Consider the following 26,096-nt stretch of genomic DNA (forward strand, 5'->3'; position numbering starts at 1 on the left):
ACAAGAGCTGCAGAAACTCCCAGGGTGCTCACAGCCCTCCACAGGCCTCTAGCCTCCACACCAGGGCCTGCACCCCTGTGGACGGGGCAAGAGGTGCCCTGGGGAGGGTTCATTTCCCCACGCTTCCCCCCACCTCGGCCTGCTGGGCAGGGGATGGCGAGTGAGGCAGGGCAGGGTGAGGGTGCAGGGCTTTGGGGGAGCGGGGTCCTGCAAGGGGACCCTGTGGGCTGCCACCTGTCCCTGGGCTGGCCCAAGTAGGGCCTGGCCAAGGCCCGGACCTCGCTCTGGCTGGAGCACAGCACTCATAGCTCTGCTTTGCTCCTGACCGTCCCAGGCCATCTCCACGCCTCCCACACACCCCACAGCCCCTCACCCCGCTTTCCTTTCCACAGCAGCCCCCCAGCAGGCAAGCAGCTTTCCCCTGCTGCCTTGCAGGCCTTGCCCAGGTGCCTTCTTTCCAAGGGCTACAGAGGTCTAAAGAGCCCGGCCACCCTCGCAGCCGTCCTGGCAGAAAAGTCTCTTGCTGTGGCCTTCTGGGGGCGCCGCGCTCCTTCGCTGCTGATGGACCTTCCTCAGCCCGCTCCCACGCAGCCCGGCTCGGCCCCGCGCCCCCCTTCTCCTCCCGCAGAGGGGCCGCGGCAGCGGGGGGCGGGTCGTGGCGGGGGGGAGGGCAGAGTCGTGGGCGCGGCCGCAGCCGCAGCGAGGGGCGGCGATCGCGGTGCGGGCAGGAGCGGGGCCGAGCGCGGCTCAGCTCTGCTGCTCTCTGCCTCCCGCCGGGGCTGCTTTGCCCCCAGCCGGTCCCGGCCCCGGCGCCCGGCGCGGCAGGGCCTGATGCCGCCCAGGATGGTGCCTTGGCTCCTGGCCTTGTCGTTGGCAGCGGTGCCGGCAGGTGAGAGGCAGCCAGGGAGGGCAGCGAGCGCGGGGCCGGGCGGTCTGGGGCTTGGGCTGCCTGTGCCCCGTCCTGGGAGCCAGCTGCTACCTGCTGCCACGTGAGGTGCACACTGCCATGAAAATTGCCTTTGCCAGTGGGGATGAGGTTCTGTGGCAGGGAGAGGGAGGTTTCCAGTATTGGGGGACATTTCAGGACAAGGCCAAGTTCAGCCCTGAGGAGGGCAGCCTTGGGATTTCCCAGGGCCAGTGGGTTTCCCAGGGTAGAGGGATGAGGGAGGGATGATGCCAGGTCTCCATGTCCTCAGGAAGGGGACCCCAGAGTGGCTGGTGAACTGCCTGCCACTGTGTGTGTGTGTGCGCGCTGCCTTGCTCCCTGCACTCTCTGTCCACAGGGGTGCAGGCCCAGGTGCAGCTGGTGGAGGCCGGTGGAGGGCTGCGAGAGTTCGGGGACTCCGTGCAACTCTCCTGCAAAGGATCCGGCTTCACCTTCGAGGATTATCATTTACTTTGGTACCGTCAGGCCGCCGGTGCCACGCTCGAGTGGGTCGCCACCATCAGCGATGATTCTAGCTCCATTCGTTATGGTACGGCAGTGGAGAGTCGAGCCACTGTGTCCCGCGACAATTCACAGGCTGTGGCATCTCTGGCCCTGCGTGCCCTGCGCCCACAGGACTCGGCGCGCTATTTCTGTGCCGTTCCCACAGTGACAGGAAAGCCGTCTGCACCCTGACACAAACCTCCTGCCGGCGGCCCTGGCCCAGAGTGTGGGAGCTGGAGGGGTGGGGAGTGGCAGGCAGGTTTGGGGGCATGGCTGCTCACCGCGTGGCAATCCCACAGGTGCGGCAAATGGGACCTTTCCCCACATCCCTCCTTTCTTACACCACAGAGACAAGGGCAGGCTTCAGCTCTAACATGGGCATTTCCTGTAGCTTTTCCCCTTTCCACGCCCCCCCACATGTCTTGCAGTGGATGCCTGTGGGAACAGCCCTGCTGTGTTTCAGGTGTGATTTTGAGCTTCTTACACTTCTTGCACTCCTCCCTCCCTCCCTCCATTTTGCATTCCTGGTTGTCACAGTCCCGGCCTGCTTTGAGGAAGGGACGGGGTTGTGCTGAGGACGGACCTTGGCTGGGTGCAGGTCCCAGTGGCCCAGATGGGGTGGGAAATGTGGGCAGAGCAGCACTGCAGCCAGAGCTGAGCTGGAGAGAGGCAAAGTGGAGCAGGCATGATCATGTGGGTTGCCAGATGCATGGGGTTATTGCCCTGCCTAGATCAGCGTGATGGGGGTCGCTGGCACCTTGGGACCTGGGCATGCCCTGTACCCGGCTTGGCCCCGTGGAACTGTGCTGACTGCTCGCAGGCCTGCTGGCCTGACCCTCATGTGTCCCTGCAGAGCACATGGGGAAGAGCCTCGTTCCACTTGCAGCTGCGGATCAGGCACCTCAGTGCGGCTTATGGCCTCCATAGCAGGGGAACAGGCAGGGCACAGGGGAACCTGCCAAGGCTGCTCTACCTGCACCTCAGGGCCTGTTGCTTTGCACTGGGCCCAGCAGTTTCCCCTGCGGGCACTGCAGTCAAGCGTGTGAGGACAAGGGCGAAGATGGGGGCATGAGGAAACAGCTCCGTGAGTGGGCCCCAGGTTTCCTGTGATGGTGGGGGAGGCGCCTTCCAGTGCAGAACGAGAGGGGCAGTATGAGCGACCATACCATGTTCTGGTCCCAGCAGATCCCATCTTTGCTCTTTTGCTTCTCCTCCTCCAAGCCTCCAGGGATGAGTGCTGCATTGGGCAATCACCAGGCTGGAGCTGTGCTTTCTACTGAATCTCACCACTTGTCCCAAGACAAGCAGAGCCCTGCTCAGGCCAGCCTGGTTGGACTGGTACTGTCTCTCAGCTTTGCCTGCGAAAAGGAAGTGGGCTGAGGTGAGGTGGTTCTGCGCTTGCTACATCTCTTCTTGGCCATGGTCCTGGGAGGTGAAGGAGATCCTGGTCCTTGGGAGGCATCAACAAAGCTCAGAGCCCTTTCTGTGCACTTACACGTCCATACTAAAGGGGGGGATATCAGAACTGAAGGGGATGGTGGGGGAGTCTTTTCTCCACACTGTGTTTCGACCCCATGGGCAGAGGACAGGGAACGAGGCCAGGGCAAGATTGCGGGGTGTGGACCATGGGGAGGGTCCTGTGAGGGAAAGCTGTGGGCCGACAGCCTGTAACTGGGCCCTGCTTGAGGTTGGTGTGGCCCAGGCCCCGAGCCGGCTGCAGGCGGAGCAGCGCCCTCCTTGTCTCTGCTTTGTTCCTAGCCATTCTTGGCCCTCTCCATTGCTCCCCCATGGCCAGCAGCCCCTCCCCCTGTTCTCCTTTCCAGAGCGGCCAGCAAGCAGAAGAGCAGCTTTTCCCTATTCCCTAGGCATTGCCTAGCCCTCTTTCCGGGGGCTACGCAGGGCTTCAGAGCCAGGACACCCTCACAGCCGTTCTGGAAGAAAAGGGAAAGGAAGCTTGTCCTTTTGGGGGCACCACGCTCCTTCTCTGCTGATGCCTCTGCCCAGGGTCGGCCAGGCCTGGATCTGGGTCCCCCCTTCTCCTCCCCAAAAGGGGCTGTGACAGTGGGGGGGGGCGGGTCGGATGGGGGAGGGCAGAGTTGGCAGAGCTGCTGTGGCAAGGGTCTGCGATCCTGGTGCGGGCAGGAGCAGAGGCGAGGGTGGCTCAGCTCTGCTCCTCTCCGCCTCCCGCTGGGGCTGCTTTGCCCTCGGCACTAGCCTATGGCCGCGGCCCCCGGCCCGGCAGGGCCTGATGCTGCCCAGGATGGTGCCTTGGCTCCTGGCTCTGTCCTTCGCAGAGATGCTGGCAGGTGAGAGGTGGCCGGGGAGGGCAGCGAGCGCGGGGCCAACCAGGCTGGAGCTGCCTGCGGGTGCCGGACCCCCTTGTGGGGCCCAACTCCTCCTGCTCCCATGCGGAGTGCGCTCTCCCATGAAAACTTCCCTGCTGGGGCCTGGGTGCTGTGGCAGGGAAAGGGAGGCTTTCAGGAGTTCCGAGACATGTCAGGAAAGGGCCAAGATCAGTCCTGAGGAGGGCAGCCTTGTGATTTTCCGGTGGTGGAGGGTTGAGCCATCGCCTCCTGGAGCAATCCACGGGCAAAGGCGTCCCTGGCCCTGCATGCCCTGCACCCCTGGGACTCCACCTGATAGTTCAGTGCCATTAGCATGGGAAGAGGAAGCTTGGCTGCACCCTGACACAAACCTCCGGCAGGGGCCAGGGGCCTCTCTCTGGCCCTGGGTGTGGGAGCTGGAGGGGAGGTAACTGCTGGAGTGTTCAGAGCTGTTCCCTGCGGCCTTCCCTCCCTGCCCTTCTTCCCTCAGGCTTCCAAAGTGTTTGAGTTTTGGAAATAGCATTTCTTGCTTCCATCACCCCGTGCCCTCCTGCCCCGGCCTCTTTCCTTGTGCTGCTTGGAGTGAAGTGGTGAGTAAAGAGCCCTGCTCTGGTTTCAGGATCATTTCAAGGGGACGCGATCAAACCGACAGTGTCTGCAGTGGGGGGGCGAGCAGGGCATGCAGCGACCTTCCGATGCACTTACAGCTCCAACTCCTCCTATATTTATGTGGCCTGGTCTCGGCAGCGTGCTGGCGGGCCCCTGCAATACATCCTGCAGAGGAAGGGCCGGGGGGGTTCATACAGCCACACAGCCCCTTTTGCCCGCAAGAGGTTTTCTGGCCAGGCTGGTGAGAGCTCCGGCACCTTGGGCATGGCCACGCTGGACCTGGCTGACAGTGAGCTCTATTATTGCGCACTGCAAGGACCACGGTGGGAGATGCTCATGGGTGCCCTGACAATATCAGCTTCCTGCCCTCCTCCCTTTTGCGTTTAAGGGTGTCAGAGCCCAGCCCAGACTGGAGGGAGCGACACGGGGTACAGAGCTGAGGGGTACCTGGGCCGTGGGCAGCAGCCCAGCACCCAGCTGGCTGGGCAGGGGTCACAGGGGCACAGACAAGGCAAAAAGCAGGCAGAGCATCTCTGCAGGCAGAGCCAAGCAGAGGAGAATGATACAGAGCAGCCCTAGCCACATGGGGCTTGGGCTTTGGGAACAGCTCTGTTTCCATGGACCGCTGTGACCACAAGGCGGGCAAGGGAGGGTTGGATACCGCCAAAGAGAGACATTCAGAGTTCATGAGGGGTTAAACAGCATAGATTTAATAAAGGACTTACACTCCATGCTGCACAGGGAGCCCCAGGAATCGCACAGAGGGGTCTCCGATGGGAGGCTGCTGGATGCACGGGTCTGATGCTCAGGTGGGACTTGACTCGTTGTATTCTAAGGGATCCTTAAATCTACTAGAACTATTTCCTTATCTCAGCTGTGCTAACCTTCAGAAACTACTGCCCGGGAAGCAGCTAGCCATTGTTTGACAAAACGGAATGTGCATGCCTGGCTCTGATGGGAATCTGGTCAATGTGTAGTTTCACACACTGGGCCTGCTGCCACGTACTCTGACAGTCACTGACTCCTCGCCAGATCTTCCGCAGGTGTTCTCACTACAACCACCCATTTGGACCCAGTCCTGTGACAGACAGACCGACACAGTATGTGAATAACCCTGCTCTGGTAGCAGGCATGGCTGAGGTCGACTCAATGCAGCCTACTAATCTGGCAGTGTAGGGGTCAAGCAGAGAAGACATGCAGCCTGTGATGCACTTATGGTGACCCTGTCTGCCAGAGCGGGAGGCTGGAAAGCCCACAGAGCTCAGGGAAAGCCGGGGCTGACTGTTGCTCTGCACCACCCCAGACCTGCAGCATGGCACCAATTCTCACCCACGCTGAGCAGCACAGGGAGAACCACAGTCAAGATTCTGCCCAAAGCCTCCCCAGACTCACTGGGTCCCCTCCCAGGCCCTTACAGCTGGCCTCTGCCTGCTCAGGGCACCTGCAGAGCTGGCACAGCAAGAGGAGTGCCTGGCTATGCTGAAAGCTTTCCTAATTGTGGTGGTGTGCTCAGTGGCTCCAGGGGAGTCACGGCTGCTCTTTGCTCCTGCCCCAGTGCCTACCTAGGAAGGGAATGTGGCAGCCTGGGGCTGATCAATGCCATTTGGGAAGAGACGTGCATTGTGCCTGCTGGTGGGACCTTCCCCTTCTGCAGGGGGTTGATGCTGGTGTGGGAGGTGCCAGTGCCAATGAGTCCAGCACCATGTGCAGTCTGCTTCTGGTGGCACAGGCCTGGGCTCTTTCCCACAAACCTCACTTGTGCTCCTTGTCTTTCCAGGTACCTTTTCCCAGGCACACATGGTGGCATCTGTTCCCAAGGAAGGGAAGGTCTCTGGATCTCTAACACTCACCTGCACCATCACTGGCACTTTGGGGGGACTCTGTACACCTCTCCTGCCATGCATACAGCTTCAGCTAAAAAAAACTATTATGTGCATTTGTAGCGGGAGGCACCCAGGGCCAAAGTCACAGAGCAGCAGCCAGTCGGGTACTATGAAGAAAGACGGGACCACGGTGGAGGGTCAAGCCACTGCCTCTCATGACATTTCTCGGGGCGAGGCGTCTCTGGCTCTGCATGCTCTGCACCCCCGGGACTCAGCACAATACATCTGTACCATTCCCACAGGGACAGGAACCCCGGCTGTGCTCTGACACAAACCTCTTGCTGGAGCCTCTGGCTGAAGGTGCAAGAGCTGGAGGGGAGTGGAGTGGCGGGGGGACCTCGCAGCTCCTGCCAGGGAGAGCTGGGCCATCACTGTGCGCTGCAGGGAGATCCCAGCTGTGCCGCAAACAGTTCCAGTATCCCCTGATCAGCCTCCCTGCCCTCCACTGTCTCCAGGGACCCTCTTCCCAGGAACAGCCATGGCCAGCTCTCAGGCTCTTCAGCCTCCAGGAAGGAACCAGGGCACACAGGAGATCAGCTGGCCTGAAAGGGATGCATGCTACTCCCCATCCTCCCAAAGCCAGCCTCCTGGTTTGAGTACAGACTGGTGCCATGTCAGCATGTGCATGTACCAGCCGCTGGGCATTTACAAAACAAGAACACCCCCTAAATGCCACAGACAAAAGCCTTCTTAACAGCACTGCTCCGTTTGCTGAGGGTTTCCTTTCTAATCACCCAGACAGCCTTCATTTGACTTGCAGATTTGTCTTTCAGGTCCCAGCAGGACAACTTGCAGTCAAAAGAGGAAAACAAGACTCCCTCAACATTCCTGTGCAAAAAGTCATTTCTGGAGCTCATGGGGAGAGAAGGAGAGTCAGAGTTAGGGCATTTGTTAGGAAAAAAGATCCCGGAAGGACAAAACTGAGCCTTCCATTCTGAATGGGATTATTTGATGTTTGTTTCCCAGATCTGAGAATGTAATGGGAGCAAGAGCTTTTGAGAACATGTGTCTCTCTAAGGTTAGCATCTTGGAGCTGAGAAGTAGGAGGCCAGGCAAATGTGAGAGTACATCAAGTGATTGCTTGAGCTCTCACCATGTGCTGCTCATCCTTGGCTCCTGTGTCTGCAGGTGCTCTTGCTCAGGTGCAGACAGAGGCCTCTGGGCCCACAGCAGGGAAGGTCTCAGAGCCTCTCACCCTTACCTGCCACATCTCTGGCATACCCCTCACTGACAGCCCACCCAAAACCATGAACATGCTGTTACCTCCTTTCTTCCTCCTCAGTCTCTCTCACACACACACAAAGCAAAAGGGAAGCTTTTGCTGGTCAGGAAGAAGCACAAAGAGCCTTGAGAGCATTTTCACAGGGAAAGCCCAAGCTGAATCTAGTGTGGCTACCTCATGTTCTTTAGGGAGTCCCACAGCAATGCATCTAGGAGCTGCAGAGCCCACTTTTCCCCAGGATAGGAAGAGAAGTCTCTCCTCCTTGTTGTTAATTATGGCTCGATGGGTATATATGCCTTGGCTCCTTGGGGGTTGGGTGGGCAAGGGAAAGCGGCAAGGGACAAGAGGTGCAGAACTCCCAGGGTGCTCACAGCCCTCCACAGGCCTCTAGCCTCCACACCAGGGCCTGCACCCCTGTGGACGGGGCAAGAGGTGCCATGGGGAGGGTTCATTTCCCCACGCTTCTCCCCACCTCGGCCTGCTGGGCAGGGGATGGCGAGTGAGAAAGAGCAGGGTGAGGGTGCAGGGCATGGGGGGGGGGGGGTCCTGCAAGGGGACCCTGTGGGCTGCCACCTGGCCCTGGGGCTGGCCCAAGTAGGGCCTGGCCAAGGCCCAGACCTCGCTCTGGCTAGAGCACAGCACTCATAGCTCTGCTTTGCTCCTGACCGTCCTAGGCCATCTCCACGCCTCCCACACACCCCACAGCCCCTCACCCCACTTTCCTTTCCACAGCAGCCCCCCAGCAGGCAAGCAGCTTTCCCCTGCTGCCTTGGAGGCCTTGCCCAGGTGCCTTCTTTCCAAGGGCTACAGAGGTCTAAAGAGCCCGGCCACCCTCGCAGCCGTCCTGGCAGAAAAGTCTCTTGCTGTGGCCTTCTGGGGGCGCCGCGCTCCTTCGCTGCTGATGGACCTTCCTCAGCCCGCTCCCACGCAGCCCGGCTCGGCCCCGCGCCCCCCTTCTCCTCCCGCAGAGGGGCCGCGGCAGCGGGGGGCGGGTCGTGGCGGGGGGGAGGGCAGAGTCGTGGGCGCGGCCGCAGCCGCAGCGAGGGGTGGCGATCGCGGTGCGGGCAGGAGCGGGGCCGAGCGCGGCTCAGCTCTGCTGCTCTCTGCCTCCCGCCGGGGCTGCTTTGCCCCCAGCCGGTCCCGGCCCCGGCCCCCGGCGCGGCAGGGCCTGATGCCGCCCAGGATGGTGCCTTGGCTCCTGGCCTTGTCGCTGGCAGCGGTGCTGGCAGGTGAGAGGCGAGCAGGGAGGGCAGCGAGCGCGGGGCTGGGCGGGCTGGGGCTGCCTGCGGGCGCCTGTGCCCCGTCCTGGGCAAGCTCTCCTGCAAGCTGCCCATCTGGCAGGCAGGGAAATGTGGTGTCTCTCTCTGCTCACAAGGCCTGGTTCCTGTGTCAGGGCTCTTCCTCTGACCATCGTTATCTATTGGGTTGAAGGAGCAGGATTTAGTGCTCCCGCTGGACCAGTGACATTGCAATGCCCCCACCGGGGCTGCACCCTCCCTTGCCCACTCTCAAGGTGACCACGGCTCCCTCTTGCTCTCCACAGCAGTCAACGGCCAGGTGGCCTTGGAGCAGCACCATGGGGAACTGGCAGTGCGAGAAGGCGAGGAAGGCACCTTCCAGTGCAGCATGCGCGGAGGCAGCATGAGCAGCTACTACATGTTCTGGTACCAGCAGAAGCTTCAGGGCTCTCTGACCTGGATATACCGGGCGAGTGGTAATGCCTATGGAAAGGGTTTCCGGGGTCGCTTTGAGGGGAAAGTGGAGAGCTCCCAGAACAGATTCACGCTGAGGATCCGGGCAGCAAAGCAAGAGGACGCAGCGGTATATTACTGTGGTGCTAGGCTCACACTGGAGCAGGTCTTGAGCAGGGTGGAACAAGAACTGGCTGAGACGGAGTCCAGAGAGCTCAGCACTTCCTCCAAGCAGCCACAAATCGGAAGGTGGCGCCAGGCAATAGCTGGTTCCAAAAGCAGGCCTTTCCCATGCTTGCCGGGAAAAGCAGAGGAGGGAGGAGTGTTTGGAGATGTGAGAGGATTTATGACGCAGCTATGAGCTCTTCTGGGAAGTTCGGAGGTGTGTGGTGAAGTGCACATTGCCTGAGCCTCCTCTCCAGCATGGCCCAGCTTTTCCTCAGTGCTCTGCTGCTGCTGCTGCTGCCAAGTGAGTGAGTATTGGGGCTTTGCTGCTTCTTTCCTAGCCGTGTTCCTGTGTGCCTGACTTTCCTGGGTGTGAGAGCAGTGTGCCTCCAGATTGGAGAACTGACTACCCGTTTCCTCTCTGTGTTTCTCCTGATCCCCTGGAAGACCATGGAAATAGAAACACTTGCTGCCTTAGGCTGTTATTGCAGCTTTGCTCTTGTGCTTCTCCTCGTCTTGGAGGATTGGCTCTGCGCGAGTCCAGGGTTCCAAGCCCCACACCCTCAGGTGCGCTGCCTGTGGTGAGTCCCTCTCAGCTGGTGGTTTTGTGGCGCCCTGGTAGAAGTGGAATCCTGGAGGGATCCGGTAGTGGATGTCTGCAATATCCGGAGGTACCCTCAGGTGCCCAGGCCAGGATCACATGGTTCTCCTTCATCAGCTACGATTCTTCCTGCATCTGGTGCAGGGCAGCACAGGAGGGGTGAGCCTCTGCCTCCAAGGACAGTTCCCAGCCAACCGGTCTTTTGCCCTGCTTGCTCTTCTCCCCAGGGACTGTGTCTGCCACTTCTGTGCCATTCCCATGGGAGCAGGACACCTGTCTGGGCACTAACAAAAACCTCCTCCCAGGGCCCCTCATCTCTTTCTTGTGTGCTGTCCCCCCTCCAGGAGAGGAGCAGCTTATGCCAGGACATCCACCTCTGGTTGGCAGCCTCCCTGGGAGAGGTCAGCTGGAGGCTAGTGGAAGGTGCCCGGGAGTTCCGTGTTGCCGTCTGCCCCCAGAGCTGAGAAGCCCTAGGGATTTCATGCACCTCTCCTGCCATGGATTCGAGTCCCTTTCCAGAACTTGCACAGGTGCTGGTACCAGCAGGCACTGGTGCACAGTGTCTGCACAGCATACACTATGATCATTAGAGTTTCAAGCATGAGAGCGAGAAGAGCATCCCAGGCATGTGAAGGAGAAGAGGGAAGACAGTGGCCCTAAAGAAAGATGTGGTTTGACATGCTTCAGGTACAGCTGGCCCCCTTTTTGGCCCCCTTTCTTCTGCCCTTCCAGGGCTGGCTGACATTACAGCTTCAGGCATTACAGGCAGGCAGAGCTTTTGGCAAAAACTCTGGGGTCTGGAAATGTTTTGGGATGACTCCTGTGTCCTTGTACTTCGGATTGTGGGGCAGACCCGGAGCCTTCCCTCCCAGCCTCGCATGCTCCCGTGTGCTGCCCTGTGCCCTTTGCAGGTGTCAGGCAGGGGCCTCTGGGGTTGGAGTGGATCTCCTGATCTCTCTCCCTCCCTGCCCCTGTGTGCAGGGGCCCTGTTTCCAGGAAGAGCCATGGCCAGCAGCTGGGCCTCCCAGGCTCCAGGAAGCAAGCAGGAGACATGGGAGATGTGCGTGTTATTCCCTGTCCTTCCCAAACTGGGCTCTTCAGGTGTGTACCTGCTGCTGCAGCCTCTCAGTGTGCGCATTGCCCAGTGTCGGTGTCTTTACAAAAAGCAGCCAGTCACACACCATAAATGCAGCAGACAGAACCATGCTGAACACTGCTCCTCAGTCCTCTGGGGTCTTCCTTTCTACTCACCTATATAACCTTCCTCTCACTTGCAGGATTTTTTTTCTCGAGTTCCAGCACTGAAACTTGCAGCCAAAAGATGAAACTGAGACTTCCTCAGCTTTCCCTTGCAGGAGGAACATTCCTGCTTATGGAGCTCATCAGGAGCCAAGGAGAAGTCTGAGTTTGTCCCGGAGCACGTTCCCCAAAGGCCAAAAATGGGCCTTCCATGCAGAATAAGACTGACTTTTAAAATCAGCAGCTTGCACACATGGAGAATCCCAAGGGGAACACCCTGAATGGGCGTGCAAGGAACTCCTGGCAAAAGCCAGACCTGAAAAGGAAGTGTACAAGAGGTGGAAGCAGGGACAGGGGGCCCAGGAGGGATATGAAGGCAGTGTCCGAGCATGCAGGGATGGGGTTAGGGGAACTGAAGTCCATCTGAAGTTGAAACTGGCAAGGGATGTTAAGGGCAAGAAGAAAGGCTTCTAAAAGTGCACAAGCAGCAAAAGGAAGGCTAGGGCAAGAAGGAGGACCTGGGGAACTACAGGCCAGTCAGCTTCAGCTCAGTCCCTGTGCAGGTGATGGAGCCTTCCTTACCAGGTCAGCCAGCCTGTTGGCAGAGCTACTTTTGCCCCGTTTAGTGAGGTGGATCCTGTCTCTCCCAGGGAGACATAATTCTCCAAAAGGGTCCCATGGCCATAGAAAGCAAAACCCTGTTGCCAACACCAGCTGGGCAACCAAGTGTTCATGTGCAGTATCAGTCCACTCCATCTCTCAACTGTGGAGGTAAAAGACAATCAACAATAGTGGCAAGACTAACTTCGTTTTTTTGTTTTACTAATCACTATCTTAAGATAGAGCAAAGAAAGAAGCCTTGAGCTTTGTACAAAATGCTCCAGCTCCTGCCTGGCTTGCCAGGAATTCAAACTGCATAAAGCCGGTTAGCAGTTGCAGAGTTTGCTAGTGAAGACTTCCATTCTTTTTGTTCTCTGCCTTGTATATACAGCCAACCAGGGAGTGTTAGATAGTAACTATACCAACCAAAGAAATGTATCTAAGTCATTTACTTATGCTAACTATGCAACTATTGCCTTGGAGGCGTTGCCCAGGTGCCTTCTTTTCAAGAGCTACAGGGGTCTAAAGAGCCTGGCCACCCTCACAGCTGTCCGGGCAGAAAAGGGAAAGGAGCCCTGGTACCTATTTCAGCAGCAGAATCTCTCACAAGCCCACCCAAAACCATGAACATGCTGTTACCTCCTTGCTTCCTCCTCAGTCTCTCTCACACACACACACTGTCACAGGGAAAGAGCTGGTCAGGAAGAAACACAAAGAGCATTTTCACAGGGAAAGCCCAAGCTGAATCAAGCGTGGCTACCTCATGTTCTTTAGGGAGTCCCACAGCAATGTAGCACGAAGAGCTGAGCTGTAGAGCAGATTTTCCCCTGGAGGGGTTATAAAGTCTCTTCTCTGTGTTGTTACTTCTGTCTCCATGTGCATATATGCACATGTATGTACACATACACACGTGTATGTACCCTAGGGGCCAGCATGGGTTTTTGTGGAATACCCCAAACAAGAGTATCTAGGGGGTGCTCTGGGCCAGAAAAATGCCCCAGTCCTCCACACTTTTTAAGGGCCGCAGAGGACCCAGCAGCTCCTCCCCCACTGGGACAGCCCCAAGTGGCCAGCGGTGCCCTGCTCCTTCTCTGTTGAGGACCTTCCCCCAGCCACAGCCCTAAATCTCTGCCTTCTCTTCCTCCCTCTAGTCTCCAGCGCCTGTGGGCCCCTGCTTCTCCTTTGTCCTCTGCATCTCCATTTCCCACCCCTGCCCTGGACCTCCTCCCCAAGGCACCAGGTAGAGTGCCTAGGGCAAGATGGCGTGACAAGAGCTCAAGACCCTGGGGGGCAGGTGGGGGGTGGGTGGGTGATGATTCTCCCCCAATGGTGGCAGCAGCTGGGATCCCGCCATGGGGGCAGGGCTTGGTCCTGGCAGGTGTCCTGGCCTGCAGATGGAAAGGTCCCAGCAGAAGCTCTGGCTCCCTCCCAAGCAGGATGAGTGCACAGAGGAGAGTCTCCCCATTCTACTGAGGAGCACCACCACTGTCGTCCCCTGCGGAGCCCCACACAATTTGTGGGGGATGAGGTGGGGAGGGTGTCAAGCCCACGCCTCCACTCCAGCCTCACTGCAGCACTGAGCATGGTGCCTCTCCTGCTTGCCACAAGCCCTTATGGGCGTTGGCCACTTGGAGGTGCCCAGGTGGCCCCTGCGGGGGGAAAGGCAGCTGGAGAAGGGGTGGCAGCGTGGAGCAAGCAGAGGGAGAGGATGCCTGCACAGGGTGGAGGGAATGGCATAGGGGAGGCTCTGCCTGCGATATCCCAGCCAAGAGGGGCCAAGCTCAGGGGTCCTATCTGGGAACAGCAGTTCTGCAGTGCCAAGAGATGTGGGGGCACAAGGATGCCAATCTGCTGCTCCCAGGGCCAGCCTGGGAGTGTAACATGTAGCGAGGGCCCTGCACTCCCACTGTGCCAAGGACGGTCCCGCTCCTCCTGCACTGGGTGCAGTTCCTGGAATGAGGCTTCTCTGGCCCTGCACCCCTGGAACTCTGCCTGCTACTTCTACACCCTTCATGGAGTGACAGGAAACCTTCTGCGCACCAGTGTAGCCCACCTGAATACCATCCATCCTCTCTGTGCAGAAATATGTTTTGGCCGTAGCGGGCCAGCCACGCACAGGGAAAAGGAGCAGCACTGTGGGGCTCCCTTCAATTCTCAGCACTCTCAGACACTTAGGGTCAAAAAAGAACAGATCTCACACAGTGGGATGCATACAGCCCCCTAGCCCAAAATAAACCCAATCCCTCATGAAATATAGCTAACACATACAAAGAAAGAGTTCTGTGAGACCGTGAAACTTCATTTAAACCTGGAAGGAAGAAAGGACAGCAATTCTGCACTCCATTTCCCCACATTCCTTCCAGAGAGGGCAAGGTCAAGGAGAGAGGCACGGGGACAGCAAGCTGCTTGCTTAGGAGAGGTCCCTACATTTCCTGTGCGAGTGGGGAGAGCAGGAGGCAGGCTGGAGTGCAGTGAGGGTGCAGGGTAGAGGAACCATGGGGTGCTGTCGGGAAGAGCATGGGATGTGGTCGAGTGGGTTTTGGTAGGAGGGAGTGGTCCCCACTCTGTCTCTCGGCCCTGTTGTCAGGGGACAGGGAGTGAGGCCAGGGCAGGATGGGGGTGCAGGGCATGGAGAAGGTCCTACGAGAGGACACTGTACGTTGACAGCTCACCCCTGGCGCCAACCCAAGCTGGGTCTGGCCAAGGCCCCGACCTAGCAGTCTCTGCTCCATGTCTCCTGGCCACCCTAGCCCATTTCCATGACTCCCTCACAGCTCACAGCCCCTCACCCCACTCTCTGTTTCAGAGCTGTCACTAGGCAGGCAGGCACCTTTTCCCTATCGCCTCGGAGGCTTAGGGTCCCTCTTTATGAGGCTCCACGGGGCTAAAGAGCTCGTAAGCCCTCACAGCCATCCTGGGAGAAAAGGGAAAGGAGCTGTGGCCTTCTGGGAATGCCACGCTCCTCCTCTGCTGATGAACCTCCCCTGGCTTGGCCTGGCCTGGCCTGGTCTTGCACCCCCCCACACCTTCTCCTCCCACTGAAAGGGCTGTGACAGTGGGGGCAGGTCAGCTGGGGTCAGTGGGTGAGGGGCACAATCCCTGTGCAGACAGGAGAGGGGCTGAGAGTGGCTCTGCTCCTCTCTGCCTCTGGCAGGTCCTGATGCCACCCAGGATGGTGCCTTGGCTCCTGACCTTCTCCCCCACAGCAATGCTGGCAGGTGAGAGCCGGCGAGGGAGAGCAGTGAACCCAGGGCTGGACGGGCTGCGGCTGCCCATTGGTGCCCATCCACCATGCCAGGGCCCAGCTCCTCCTGTGCAGAGTGCATTCTCCCCTGTGGAGGGTGGTCCTGTGGCGGGGAGAGAGAGTCTTTGTAGAGGTGGAAATTATTTCTGGAAAGGTCCAATGTCAGCCCTGAGCAGGGCAGCCATGGTAGAGGTGGGACCATGGCTCTCGCTGTTCCTGAGTAGGTGACACCTTCGCCTGAGCAGGTGAGCCGCCTCCACTGTGTGCATGAACTGCCCTGCTCCCTGTGCTCTCTGTCCACTGGGGTGAGGGCTCAGGTGCAGCCGGTGGAGGCCAAGGGAGGGCTGTGAGCAACTGGGGACTCTGTACACCTCTCCTACCATCCATCCAGCTTCACCTTCAAGGACCATGATGCACTTTGGTGTCAGCAGGCCCCTGGGATCAAGCCTCCAGTGGGTCTCTCACACCAGCTACGTTTCCTCATTCATTAAACACGTGCCAGCGGTGGAAGGGTGAGCCACCACCTCCTGGGACAATCCATGGGCCGAGGCATCTCAACACTGCATGCCTTGCACACCCTGCACCCCTGGGACTCTACTGGATCCTCCTCCAGCATTCCCCCAGGGACAGGAAACACAGCTTTACCCTTATACAAACCTCCTGCCAGGGCCCCTGGCCCAAGGTGTGGGAGCTGGCGGGGAGACGAGTGCTGGGGGCGGGCCTTGGGGCTTTTCCCAGGGAGAGCTGGGCTATCACAGCTCTTTGTGAGGTGATCCCAGGTGTCCTGGAAATGGAATTATTCCCTCCATCACTCTTTGCTACGCCCCAGACTCAAGGACAGGTCTCAAATCTACTGTAAACATTTCCATTTCCCGTAACATTTCCCCTTTCCACATCTGCCCTCTAAGCCTTAGCTTCCTTGTGCCTATCACAGCAAAGCCATGTGGTTCAGGGCTTCTTCCGTTCCTCCCCCAGATTCATGGGTCTCACTGTCCAGGCAGGCTCCAAGAGGGCGACTAGGCTGTGCCTGGGACATGGGGTGGAGGCTGGGTCAGCTCAGACAGGGGTCACACGGGCACAGAAGGGGTGATTGTGAGGGGGAAGCAGGCAGAGCTGCTCTGCAGACAGAGCCAAGCTGAGGAGAGGCAAGGCAACGCTGGCCTGGATGTGTGGTCGACAGCGTGCATGGGGTTATTGCCTGTCCTAAGCAGGCAGGACAGGCACACCAGGCATCTGGGAATCAAGTGTGCCCCTGCATCTGGCACAGCCCTGTGGGGCTGTGCTGACTCCTCGCAGCCTGTCCAGGACAGGGAATTTTCTCTGGCAAGCTGCACCTGCCTGCACTGGAGCCCGCTTCTCTCAGTCCTCCCCACACTGGGCAGAGCTGAGCAGCGTGTGAAGCCTTGGAAAACATGTCACCTCCTCTGGGTCCCTGTGGGGCAGGTTGGGTGCGTGGGTTTTTGGAGGCTGACTTCCAAAGCTGTTTCTCAGCCCCATGGCCAGAGGACCGGGAGCGAAGCTAGGGCAAGATGCGGTTGTGAGGCATGGGGACAGTCCTGCGAGGGGAGGGGATGCTGGAGGCCGACAGCCCGGTGCTGGGGCCGGCCGAGCTGGGCCTGGCTGAGACCCTGACCCGTGTGCTGGCAGAGCAGGGCACTGCGTGTCTTAGCTCTCCTCGCTGCCATCCACGACCGTCTCCAGGGCTCCGTCACGGCTTGCAGCCCCCAGTCTGCTCTTCTTTCTGGAGCAGCCCCCGAGCGGCAGAGAAGCTTTTCCCTCTGGCCTCTGAGGCATTGCCCAGGGCTCCTCTTTACGAGGCTACGCAGGGCTGGGGAGCCCGCACACTCGTCCCACCGTCCGGGGCAAAAAGGGAAAGGAGCTGCGGCCTTCTGGGGGCGCCGCACTCCTTCTCTGCCGATGAACGTCCGCCGGCCGGGCCCTGCGTCGCCGCTCCTCCTCCCACAAAGGGACCGCGACAGCGAGGGGCGGGACGGGTCTGCGGTGGGGGCAGAGTCCTTAGCGCTGCCGCGGTGAAGGCCCCCAGTGGCGGTGTGTGCAGGAGAGGGCCGAGCGCGGCTCAGCTCTGCGCCTCTCTGCCTCCCACCGGGGCTGCTTTGCCCGCAGCCGGGGGCGGCCCCGGCCCCCGGCGCGGCAGGGCCTGATGCCGCCCAGGATGGTGCCTTGGCTCCTGGCCTTGTCGTTGGCAGCGGTGCCGGCAGGTGAGAGGCAGCCAGGGAGGGCAGCGAGCGCGGGGCCGGGCGGGCTGGGGCTGGTGCTGGGGCTGCCTGTGCCCCGTCCTGGGAGCCAGCTGCTACCTGCTGCCACGTGAGGTGCAGTCTGCCATGAAAATTGCCTTTGCCAGTGGGGATGAGGTTCTGTGGCAGGGAGAGGGAGGTTTCCAGTACTGGGGGACATTTCAGGACAAGGCCAAGTTCAGCCCTGAGGAGGGCAGCCTTGGGATTTCCCAGGGCCAGTGGGTTTCCCAGGGTAGAGGGATGAGGGAGGGATGATGCCGGGTCTCCATGTGCCCAGGAAGGGGACCCCAGAGCGGCTGGTGAACTGCCTGCCACTGCGTGTGTGTGTGCGCGCTGCCTTGCTCCCTGCACTCTCTGTCCACAGGGGTGCAGGCCCAGGTGCGGCTGGTGGAGGCCGGTGGAGGGCTGCGAGAGTTCGGGGACTCCGTGCAACTCTCCTGCCGTGGATCCGGCTTCACCTTCGAGGATTATCATTTACTTTGGTACCCTCAGGCCACCGGTGCCACACTCGAGTGGGTCGCCACCATCAACCGTGATTCTAGCTACATTCGTTATGGTACGGCAGTGGAGAGTCGAGCCACTGTCTCCCGCGACAATTCACAGGCTGTGGCGTCTCTGGCCCTGCGTGCCCTGCGCCCACAGGACTCGGCGCGCTATTTCTGTGCCGTTCCCACAGTGACAGGAAAGCCGTCTGCACCCTGACACAAACCTCCTGCCAGCGGCCCTGGCCCAGAGTGTGGGAGCTGGAGGGGTGGGGAGTGGCAGGCAAGTTTGGGGGCATGGCTGCTCACTGCGTGGCAATCCCACAGGTGCGGCAAATGGGACCTTTCCCCACATGCCTCCTTTCTTACACCACAGAGACAAGGGCAGGCTTCAGCTCTAACATGGGCGTTTCCTGTAGCTTTTCCCCTTTCCACGCCCCCCCCCCCCAAACGTCTTCTTTGTGCTTGTTGCAGTGGATGCCTGTGGGAACAGCCCTGCTGTGTTTTCAGGTGTGATTTTGAGCTTCTTACACTTCTTGCACTCCTCCCTCCCTCCCTCCCTCCATTTTGCGTTCATGGTTATCACAGTCCCAGTCTGCTTTGAGGAAGGGACTGGGTTGTGCTGAGGACGGACCTTGGCTGGGTGCAGGTCCCAGTGGCCCAGATGGGGTGGGAAATGTGGGCAGAGCAGCACTGCAGCCAGAGCTGAGCTGGAGAGAGGCAAAGTGGAGCAGGCATGATCATGTGGGTTGCCAGATGCATGGGGTTATTGCCCTGCCTAGATTAGCATGATGGGGGTCCCTGGCACCTTGGGACCTGGGCATGCCCTGTACCCGGCTTGGCCCCGTGGAACTGTGCTGACTGCTCGCAGGCCTGCTGGCCTGACCCTCATGTGTCCCTGCAGAGCACATGGGGAAGAGTCTCGTTCCACTTGCAGCTGCGGATCAGGCACCTCAGTGCGGCTTATGGCCTCCATAGCAGGGGAACAGGCAGGGCACAGGGGAACCTCCCAAGGCTGCTATATCTCACCACTTGTCCCAAGAGAAGCAGAGCCCTGCTCAGGCCAGCCTGGTTCGACTGGTACTGTCTCTCAGCTTTGCCTGCGAAAAGGAAGTGGGCTGAGGTGAGGTGGTTCTGCTCTTGCTACATCTCTTCCTGGCCATGGTCCTGGGAGGGGAAGGAGATCCTGGTCCTTGGGAGGCATCAACAAAGCTCAGAGCCCTTTCTGTGCACTTACATGTCCATACTAAAGGGGGGAATATCAGAACTGAAGGGGATGGTGGGGGAGTCTTTTCTCCACACTGTGTTTTCAGTGGTGCCGAGCAACAGGACGCGAGGCAACAGGCACAACCTGAAACACAGACAATTCCATCTGAACAGGAGGAAATACTTTTTCACTGTGAGGGTGACAGAGCACTGGAACAGGTTGCCCAGAGAGGTTGTGGAGTCTCCTTCTCTGGAGATATTCAAAACACGCCTGGATGCAATCTTGTGCAGTGTGCTCTAGGTGACCCTGCTTGAGCAGGGGGGTTGGACTAGGTGATCTCCAGAGGTCCCTTCCAACCTCAGTGATTCTGTGATTCTGTGTTTCGACCCCGTGGGCAGAGGACAGGGAACGAGGCCAGGGCAAGATGGCGGGTGCGGACCATGGGGAGGGTCCTGTGAGGGAAAGCTGTGGGCCGACAGCCTGTAACTGGGGCCTGCTTGAGATTGGTGTGGCCCAGGCCCTGAGCCGGCTGCAGGCGGAGCAGCACCCTCCTTGTCTCTGCTTTGTTCCTAGCCATTCTTGGCCCTCTCCATTGCTCCCCCATGGCCAGCAGCCCCTCCCCCTGTTCTCCTTTCCAGAGCGGCCAGCAAGCAGAAGAGCAGCTTTTCCCTATTCCCTAGGCATTGCCTAGCCCTCTTTCCGGGGGCTACGCAGGGCTGCAGAGCCAGGACACCCTCACAGCCGTTCTGGAAGAAAAGGGAAAGGAAGCTTGTCCTTTTGGGGGCGCCACGCTCCTTCTCTGCTGATGCCTCTGCCCAGGGTCGGCCAGGCCCGGATCTGGGTCCCCCCTTCTCCTCCCCAAAAGGGGCTGTGACAGTGGGGGGGGGGGGCGGGTCGGATGGGGGAGGGCAGAGTTGGCAGAGCTGCTGCGGCAAGGGGCTGCGATCCTGGTGCGGGCAGGAGCAGAGGCGAGGGTGGCTCAGCTCTGCTCCTCTCCGCCTCCCACCGGGGCTGCTTTGCTCTCGGCACTAGCCTATGGCCACGGCCCCCGGCCCGGCAGGGCCTGATGCCGCCCAGGATGGTGCCTTGGCTCCTGGCTCTGTCCTTCGCAGAGATGCTGGCAGGTGAGAGGTGGCCGGGGAGGGCAGCGAGCGCGGGGCCAACCAGGCTGGAGCTGCCTGCGGGTGCCTGACCCCCTTGTGGGGCCCAACTCCTCCTGCTCCCATGCGGAGTGCGCTCTCCCATGAAAGCTTCCCCACTGGGGCCTGGGTGCTGTGGCAGGGAAAGGGAGGCTTTCAGGAGTTCCGAGACATGTCAGGAAAGGGCCAGATCAGTCCTGAGGAGGGCAGCCTTGTGATTTTCCAGGGCCGGTGGTTTTTCCAGGGTAGAGGGACAGTGCTGTCTCTCCATGTCCGTGCAAAGGGGATGCCTTCAAAGCTGCAGTGGGCTTGGGATACTGTCAGGCCCTTGGTTCTGGCCTGGAGTGGGTCTCCTACTTCCAATCTGATTTCTCGAGTACATGCCGGTGGTGGAGGGTTGAGCCATCGCCTCCTGGAGCAATCCACGGGCAAAGGCGTCCCTGGCCCTGCATGCCCTGCACCCCTGGGACTCCACCTGATAGTTCAGTGCCATTACCATGGGAAGAGGAAGCCTCGCTGCACCCTGACACAAACCTCCGGCAGGGGCCAGGGGCCTCTCTCTGGCCCTGGGTGTGGGAGCTGGAGGGGAGGTAACTGCTGGAGTGTTCAGAGCTGTTCCCGAGGAGAGCTGGGCTTTCCATGTGCACCATGGGGCAATCCCACAGGTGCCGTAAAGAGCTACCTTCTTGGGATTAATCTTTTCCTCTTCGCAAAACGCAAAGGCAGTGTTCAAGTCTGACAGGGGTGTTCAGCATATTTCACCTCCCCAAACAACCTCTGGCTACTTGAGCTGCCTGCGGCCTTCCCTCCCTGCCCTTCTTCGCTCAGGCTTCCAAAGTGTTTGAGTTTTGGAAATAGCATTTCTTGCTTCCATCACGCCGTGCCCTCCTGCCCCGGCCTCTTTCCTTGTGCTGCTTGGAGTGAAGTGGTGAGTAAACAGCCCTGCTCTGCTTTCAGGATCATTTCAAGGCAACGCAATAAAACCAACAGCGTCTGCAGTGTGGGGGCAAGCAGGGCATGCAGCGACCTTCCGATGCACTTACAGCTCCAACTCCTCCTATATTTATGTGGCCTGGTCTCGGCAGCGTGCTGGCGGGCCCCTGCAATACATCCTGCAGAGGAAGGGCCGCGGGGGTTCATACAGCCACACAGCCCCTTTTGCCCGCAAGAGGTTTTCTGGCCAGGCCGGTGAGAGCTCTGGCACCTTGGGCATGGCCACGCTGGACCTGGCTGACAGTGAGCTCTATTATTGCGCCCTGCAAGGACCACGGTGGGAGATGCTCATGGGTGCCCTGACAGTATCAGCTTCCTGCCCTCCTCCCTTTTGCGTTTAAGGGTGTCAGAGCCCAGCCCAGACTGAAGGGAGCGACACGGGGTACAGAGCTGAGGGGTACCCGGGCCGTGGGCAGCAGCCCAGCACCCAGCTGGCTGGGCAGGGGTCCCAGGGGCACAGACAAGGCAAAAAGCAGGCAGAGCATCTCTGCAGGCAGAGCCAAACAGAGGAGAAGTGATACAGAGCAGCCCTAGCCACATGGGCTGCCATGTGTTGGGTTACTGTTTGTCCTAGGTAAGGGGCGGGGGGGGGGATGAGAGGGGTGTCACACCCCAGGAACTGAGCACCCCCCTGCACCTCATACAGCCCTATGGGGCTTGCTGACCCCTCACACCACAACCTGTCCCCCAAGCTTGACCACTGTGTGTCTGTGCAGAGCGTGGTGGGAAGAGCCCTGCTGTGCTTTGCTGAGGGCAGGCTTTTGCCAGGTGAGCTTGGGGCTGCTCCCAGGGAGAGACGGGCCTTTAGTGCACACCGCGGGCTGAGCCCAGACATTCCGCAAAAGGTTACTTTCCGGGCATCACCCCTTTCCTCCCGACAAGACCCAAAGCCAGGGTTCAAGTCCGGTGGGGACATTCAACATAATTCTTGGCCCTATGCGAGCGCTAACCATTGTGTATGCTTCCACCACCCTCTCCCACTACCCCACACTGCCCCTCAGGTACCCAAAATGCTTGGGCTTTGGGAACAGCTCTGTTTCCATGGACCGCTGTGACCACAAGGCGGGCAAGAGAGGGTTGGATACCGCCAAAGGGAGACATTCAGAGTTCATGAGGGGTTAAACAGCATAGATTTAAAAAAGGACTTACACTCCATGCTGCACAGGGAGCCCCAGGAATCGCACAGAGGGGTCTCCGATGGGAGGCTGCTGGATGCACAGGTCTGATGCTCAGGTGGGACTTGACTCATTGTATTCTAAGGGATCCTTAAATCTACTAGAACTATTTCCTTATCTCAGCTGTGGTAACCTTCAGAAACTACTGCCCGGGAAGCAGCTAGCCATTGTTTGACAAAACGGAATGTGCATGCCTGGCTCTGATGGGAATCTGGTCAATGTGTACTTTCACACACTGGGCCTGCTGCCACGTACTCTGACAGGCACTGACTCCTCGCCAGATCTTCCGCAGGTGTTCTCACTACAACCACCCATTTGGACCCAGTCCTGTGACAGACAGACCGACACAGTATGTGAATAACCCTGCTCTGGTAGCAGGCATGGCTGAGGTCGACTCAATGCAGCCTACTAATCTGGCAGTGTAGGGGTCAAGCAGAGAAGACATGCAGCCTGTGATGCACTTATGGTGACCCTGTCCGCCAGAGCGGGAGGCTGGAAAGCCCGCAGAGCTCAGGGAAAGCCAGGGCTGACCGTTGCTCTGCACCACCCCAGACCTGCAGCATGGCACCAATTCTCACCCACGCTGAGCAGCACAGGGAGAACCACAGTCAAGATTCTGCCCAAAGCCTCCCCAGACTCACTGGGGCCCCTCCCAGGCCCTTACAGATGGCCTCTGCCTGCTCAGGGCACCTGCAGAGCTGGCACAGCAAGAGGAGTGCCTGGCTATGCTGAAAGCTTTCCTAATTGTGGTGGTGTGCTCAGTGGCTCCAGGGGAGTCAGGGCAGCTCTTTGCTCCTGCCCCAGTGCCTACCTAGGAAGGGAATGTGGCAGCCTGGGGCTGATCAATGTCATTTGGGAAGAGACGTGCATTGTGCCTGCTGGTGGGACCTTCCCCTTCTGCAGGGGGCTGGAGCTGGGGTGGGAGGTGCCAGTGCCAATGAGTCCAGCACCATGTGCAGTCTGCTTCTGGTGGCACAGGCCTGGGCTCTTTCCCGCAAACCTCACTTGTACTCCTTGTCTTTCCAGGTACCTTTTCCCAGGCACACGTGGTGGCATCTGTTCCCAAGGAAGGGAAGGTCTCTGGATCTCTAACACTCACCTGCACCATCACTGGCACTTTGCGGGGACTCTGTACAACTCTCCTGCCGTGCATACAGCTTCAGCTAAAAAAAACTATTATGTGCATTTGTAGCGGGAGGCGCCCAGGGCCAAAGTCACGGAGCAGCAGCCAGTCGGGTACTATGAAGAAATACGGGACCACGGTGGAGGGTCAAGCCACTGCCTCTCATGACATTTCTCGGGGCGAGGCGTCTCTGGCTCTGCATGCTCTGCACCCCCGGGACTCAGCACAATACATCTGTACCATTCCCACAGGGACAGGAACCCCAGCTGTGCTCTGACACATACCTGCTGCCGGAGTCCCGGGCTGAGGGTGCAGGAGCTGGAGGGGAGGGGAGTGGTGGGGGGACCTCACGGCTCCTGCCAGGGAGAGCTGGGCCATCACTGCGCGCTGCAGGGAGATCCCAGCTGTGCCGCAAACAGTTCCAGTATCCCCTGATCAGCCTCCCTGCCCTCCACTGTCTCCAGGGACCCTCTTCCCAGGAACAGCCATGGCCAGCTCTCAGGCTCTTCACCCTCCAGGAAGGAACCAGGGCACACAGGAGATCAGCTGGCCTGAAAGGGATGCATGCTACTCCCCATCCTCCCAAAGCCAGCCTCCTGGTTTGGGTACAGACCGGTGCCATGTCAGCATGTGCATGTACCAGCCGCTGGGCATTTACAAAACAAGAACACCCCCTAAATGCCACAGACAAAAGCCTTCTTAACAGCACTGCTCAGTTTGCTGAGGGTTTCCTTTCTAATCACCCAGACAGCCTTCATTTGACTTGCAGATTTGTCTTTCAGGTCCCAGCAGGACAACTGCAGTCAAAAGAGGAAAACAAGACTCCCTCAACATTCCTGTGCAAAAAGTCATTTCTGGAGCTCATGGGGAGAGAAGGACAGTCAGAGTTAGGGCATTTGTTAGGAAAAAAGATCTCGGAAGGACAAAACTGAGCCTTCCATTCTGAACGAGATTATTTGATGTTTGTTTCCCAGATCTGAGAATGTAATGGGAGCAAGAGCTTTTGAGAACATGTGTCTCTCTAAGGTTAGCATCTTGGAGCTGAGAAGTAGGAGGCCAGGCAAATGTGAGAGTACATCAAGTGATTGCTTGAGCTCTCACCATGTGCTGCTCATCCTTGGCTCCTGTGTCTGCAGGTGCTCTTGCTCAGGTGCAGACAGAGGCCTCTGGGCCCACAGCAGGGAAGGTCTCAGAGCCTCTCACCCTTACCTGCCACATCTCTGGCATACCCCTCACCGACAGCAGCTACGCTTGGGACTGGGGCCAGCAGCCTCCTGGCAAAGACCTGCAACACATAGTGCTGCAGTATCCTTGCACGGGACTCCAACACTTTGCTTCGTCCTTCCAAAGCCAAGTCACCAGCTGCCCCTGGAACTGCTCTCTCCAGCAGCTGCAGACACAGCCACCTATTTCTGCAGCACCAGAACGCTAAGCAAAGGGCAGAGGGATTCAAGTGCAGGCAGGGCAAAGGCAGACATGGAAGGAGGGGGTTAAAATCACACAGGCTGTTCTGTGGTTGGCTGCAGGACAAGGCCCTTCCCAGCCTTCTCGAGGCAAGTCTGGGCTGGCCTTCCCAGCAAGGGGGCAAGAATCTCTCACAAGCCCACCCAAAACCATGAACATGCTGTTACCTCCTTGCTTCCTCCTCAGTCTCTCTCACACACACACACAAAGCAAAAGGGAAGCTTTTGCTGGTCAGGAAGAAGCACAAAGAGCCTTGAGAGCATTTTCACAGGGAAAGCCCGAGCTGAATCAAGTGTGGCTACCTCGTGTTCTTTAGGGAGTCCCACAGCAATGCATCTAGGAGCTGCAGAGCCCATTTTTCCCCAGGACAGGAAGAGAAGTCTCTCCTCCTTGTTCTTAATTCTGGCTCCATGGGTATATATGCACATGTGTGAGCACTGGGGGCCAGCATGGACTTTTGTGGAGGACGTCAAACAGGGGGATCACAGGAGTTGTGCAGGGTGAGCTGGACTGGAGGGCTTGAGCCAACACCCCTACCCAAGCCTGCACCTCCATGCAAAACCAAGCCAGGACCCGATCCTGCTTTCCATGAGCCCCATGGAGCCTTGACTCCTTGGGGGTGGGACGGGCAAGGGAAAGCAGCAAGGGGCAAGGGACAAGAGGTGCAGAAACTCCCAGGGTGCTCACAGCCCTCCACAGGCCTCTATCCTCCACACCAAGGCCTGCACCCCTGTGGACGGGGCAAGAGGTGCCATGGGGAGGGTTCATTTCCCCATGCTTCTCCCCACCTCAGCCTGCTGGGCGGGGGATGGCGAGTGAGGAAGGGCAGGGTGAGGGTGCAGGGCATGGGGGGGTGGGTCCTGCAAGGCACCCTGTGGGCTGCCACCTGTCCCTGGGGCTGGCCCAAGTAGGGCCTGGCCAAGGCCTGGACCCCCTCTGGCTGGAGCACAGCACTCATAGCTCTGCTTTGCTCCTGACCGTCCCAGGCCATCTCCACGCCTCCCACACACCCCACAGCCCCTCACCCCGCTTTCCTTTCCACAGCAGCCCCCCAGCAGGCAAGCAGCTTTCCCCTGCTGCCTTGGAGGCCTTGCCCAGGTGCCTTCTTTCCAAGGGCTACAGAGGTCTAAAGAGCCCGGCCACCCTCGCAGCCATCCTGGCAGAAAAGTCTCTTGCTGTGGCCTTCTGGGGGCGCCGCGCTCCTTCGCTGCTGATGGACCTTCCTCAGCCCGCTCCCACGCAGCCCGGCTC

General features: G+C 59.2%; 1 protein-coding gene across 1 annotated transcript; it reads left to right on the forward strand.

The window, feature by feature from the left end:
* Window positions 1–797: 797 nt before the first annotated feature.
* LOC136994411 (uncharacterized) lies at window positions 798–24,267 on the forward strand. Its single transcript, XM_067312166.1, has 3 exons — window positions 798–889; window positions 1,284–1,475; window positions 23,285–24,267. The coding sequence occupies exons 1-3, from the start codon at window positions 832–834 to the stop codon at window positions 23,656–23,658; spliced, it is 624 nt and encodes a 207-aa protein (XP_067168267.1). The 5' UTR covers window positions 798–831; the 3' UTR covers window positions 23,659–24,267.
* The last annotated feature ends 1,829 nt before the right edge of the window (window positions 24,268–26,096 follow it).

The sequence above is a fragment of the Apteryx mantelli genome, chromosome 28, assembly GCF_036417845.1.
Source record: "Apteryx mantelli isolate bAptMan1 chromosome 28, bAptMan1.hap1, whole genome shotgun sequence".
NCBI lineage: Eukaryota > Metazoa > Chordata > Aves > Apterygiformes > Apterygidae > Apteryx > Apteryx mantelli.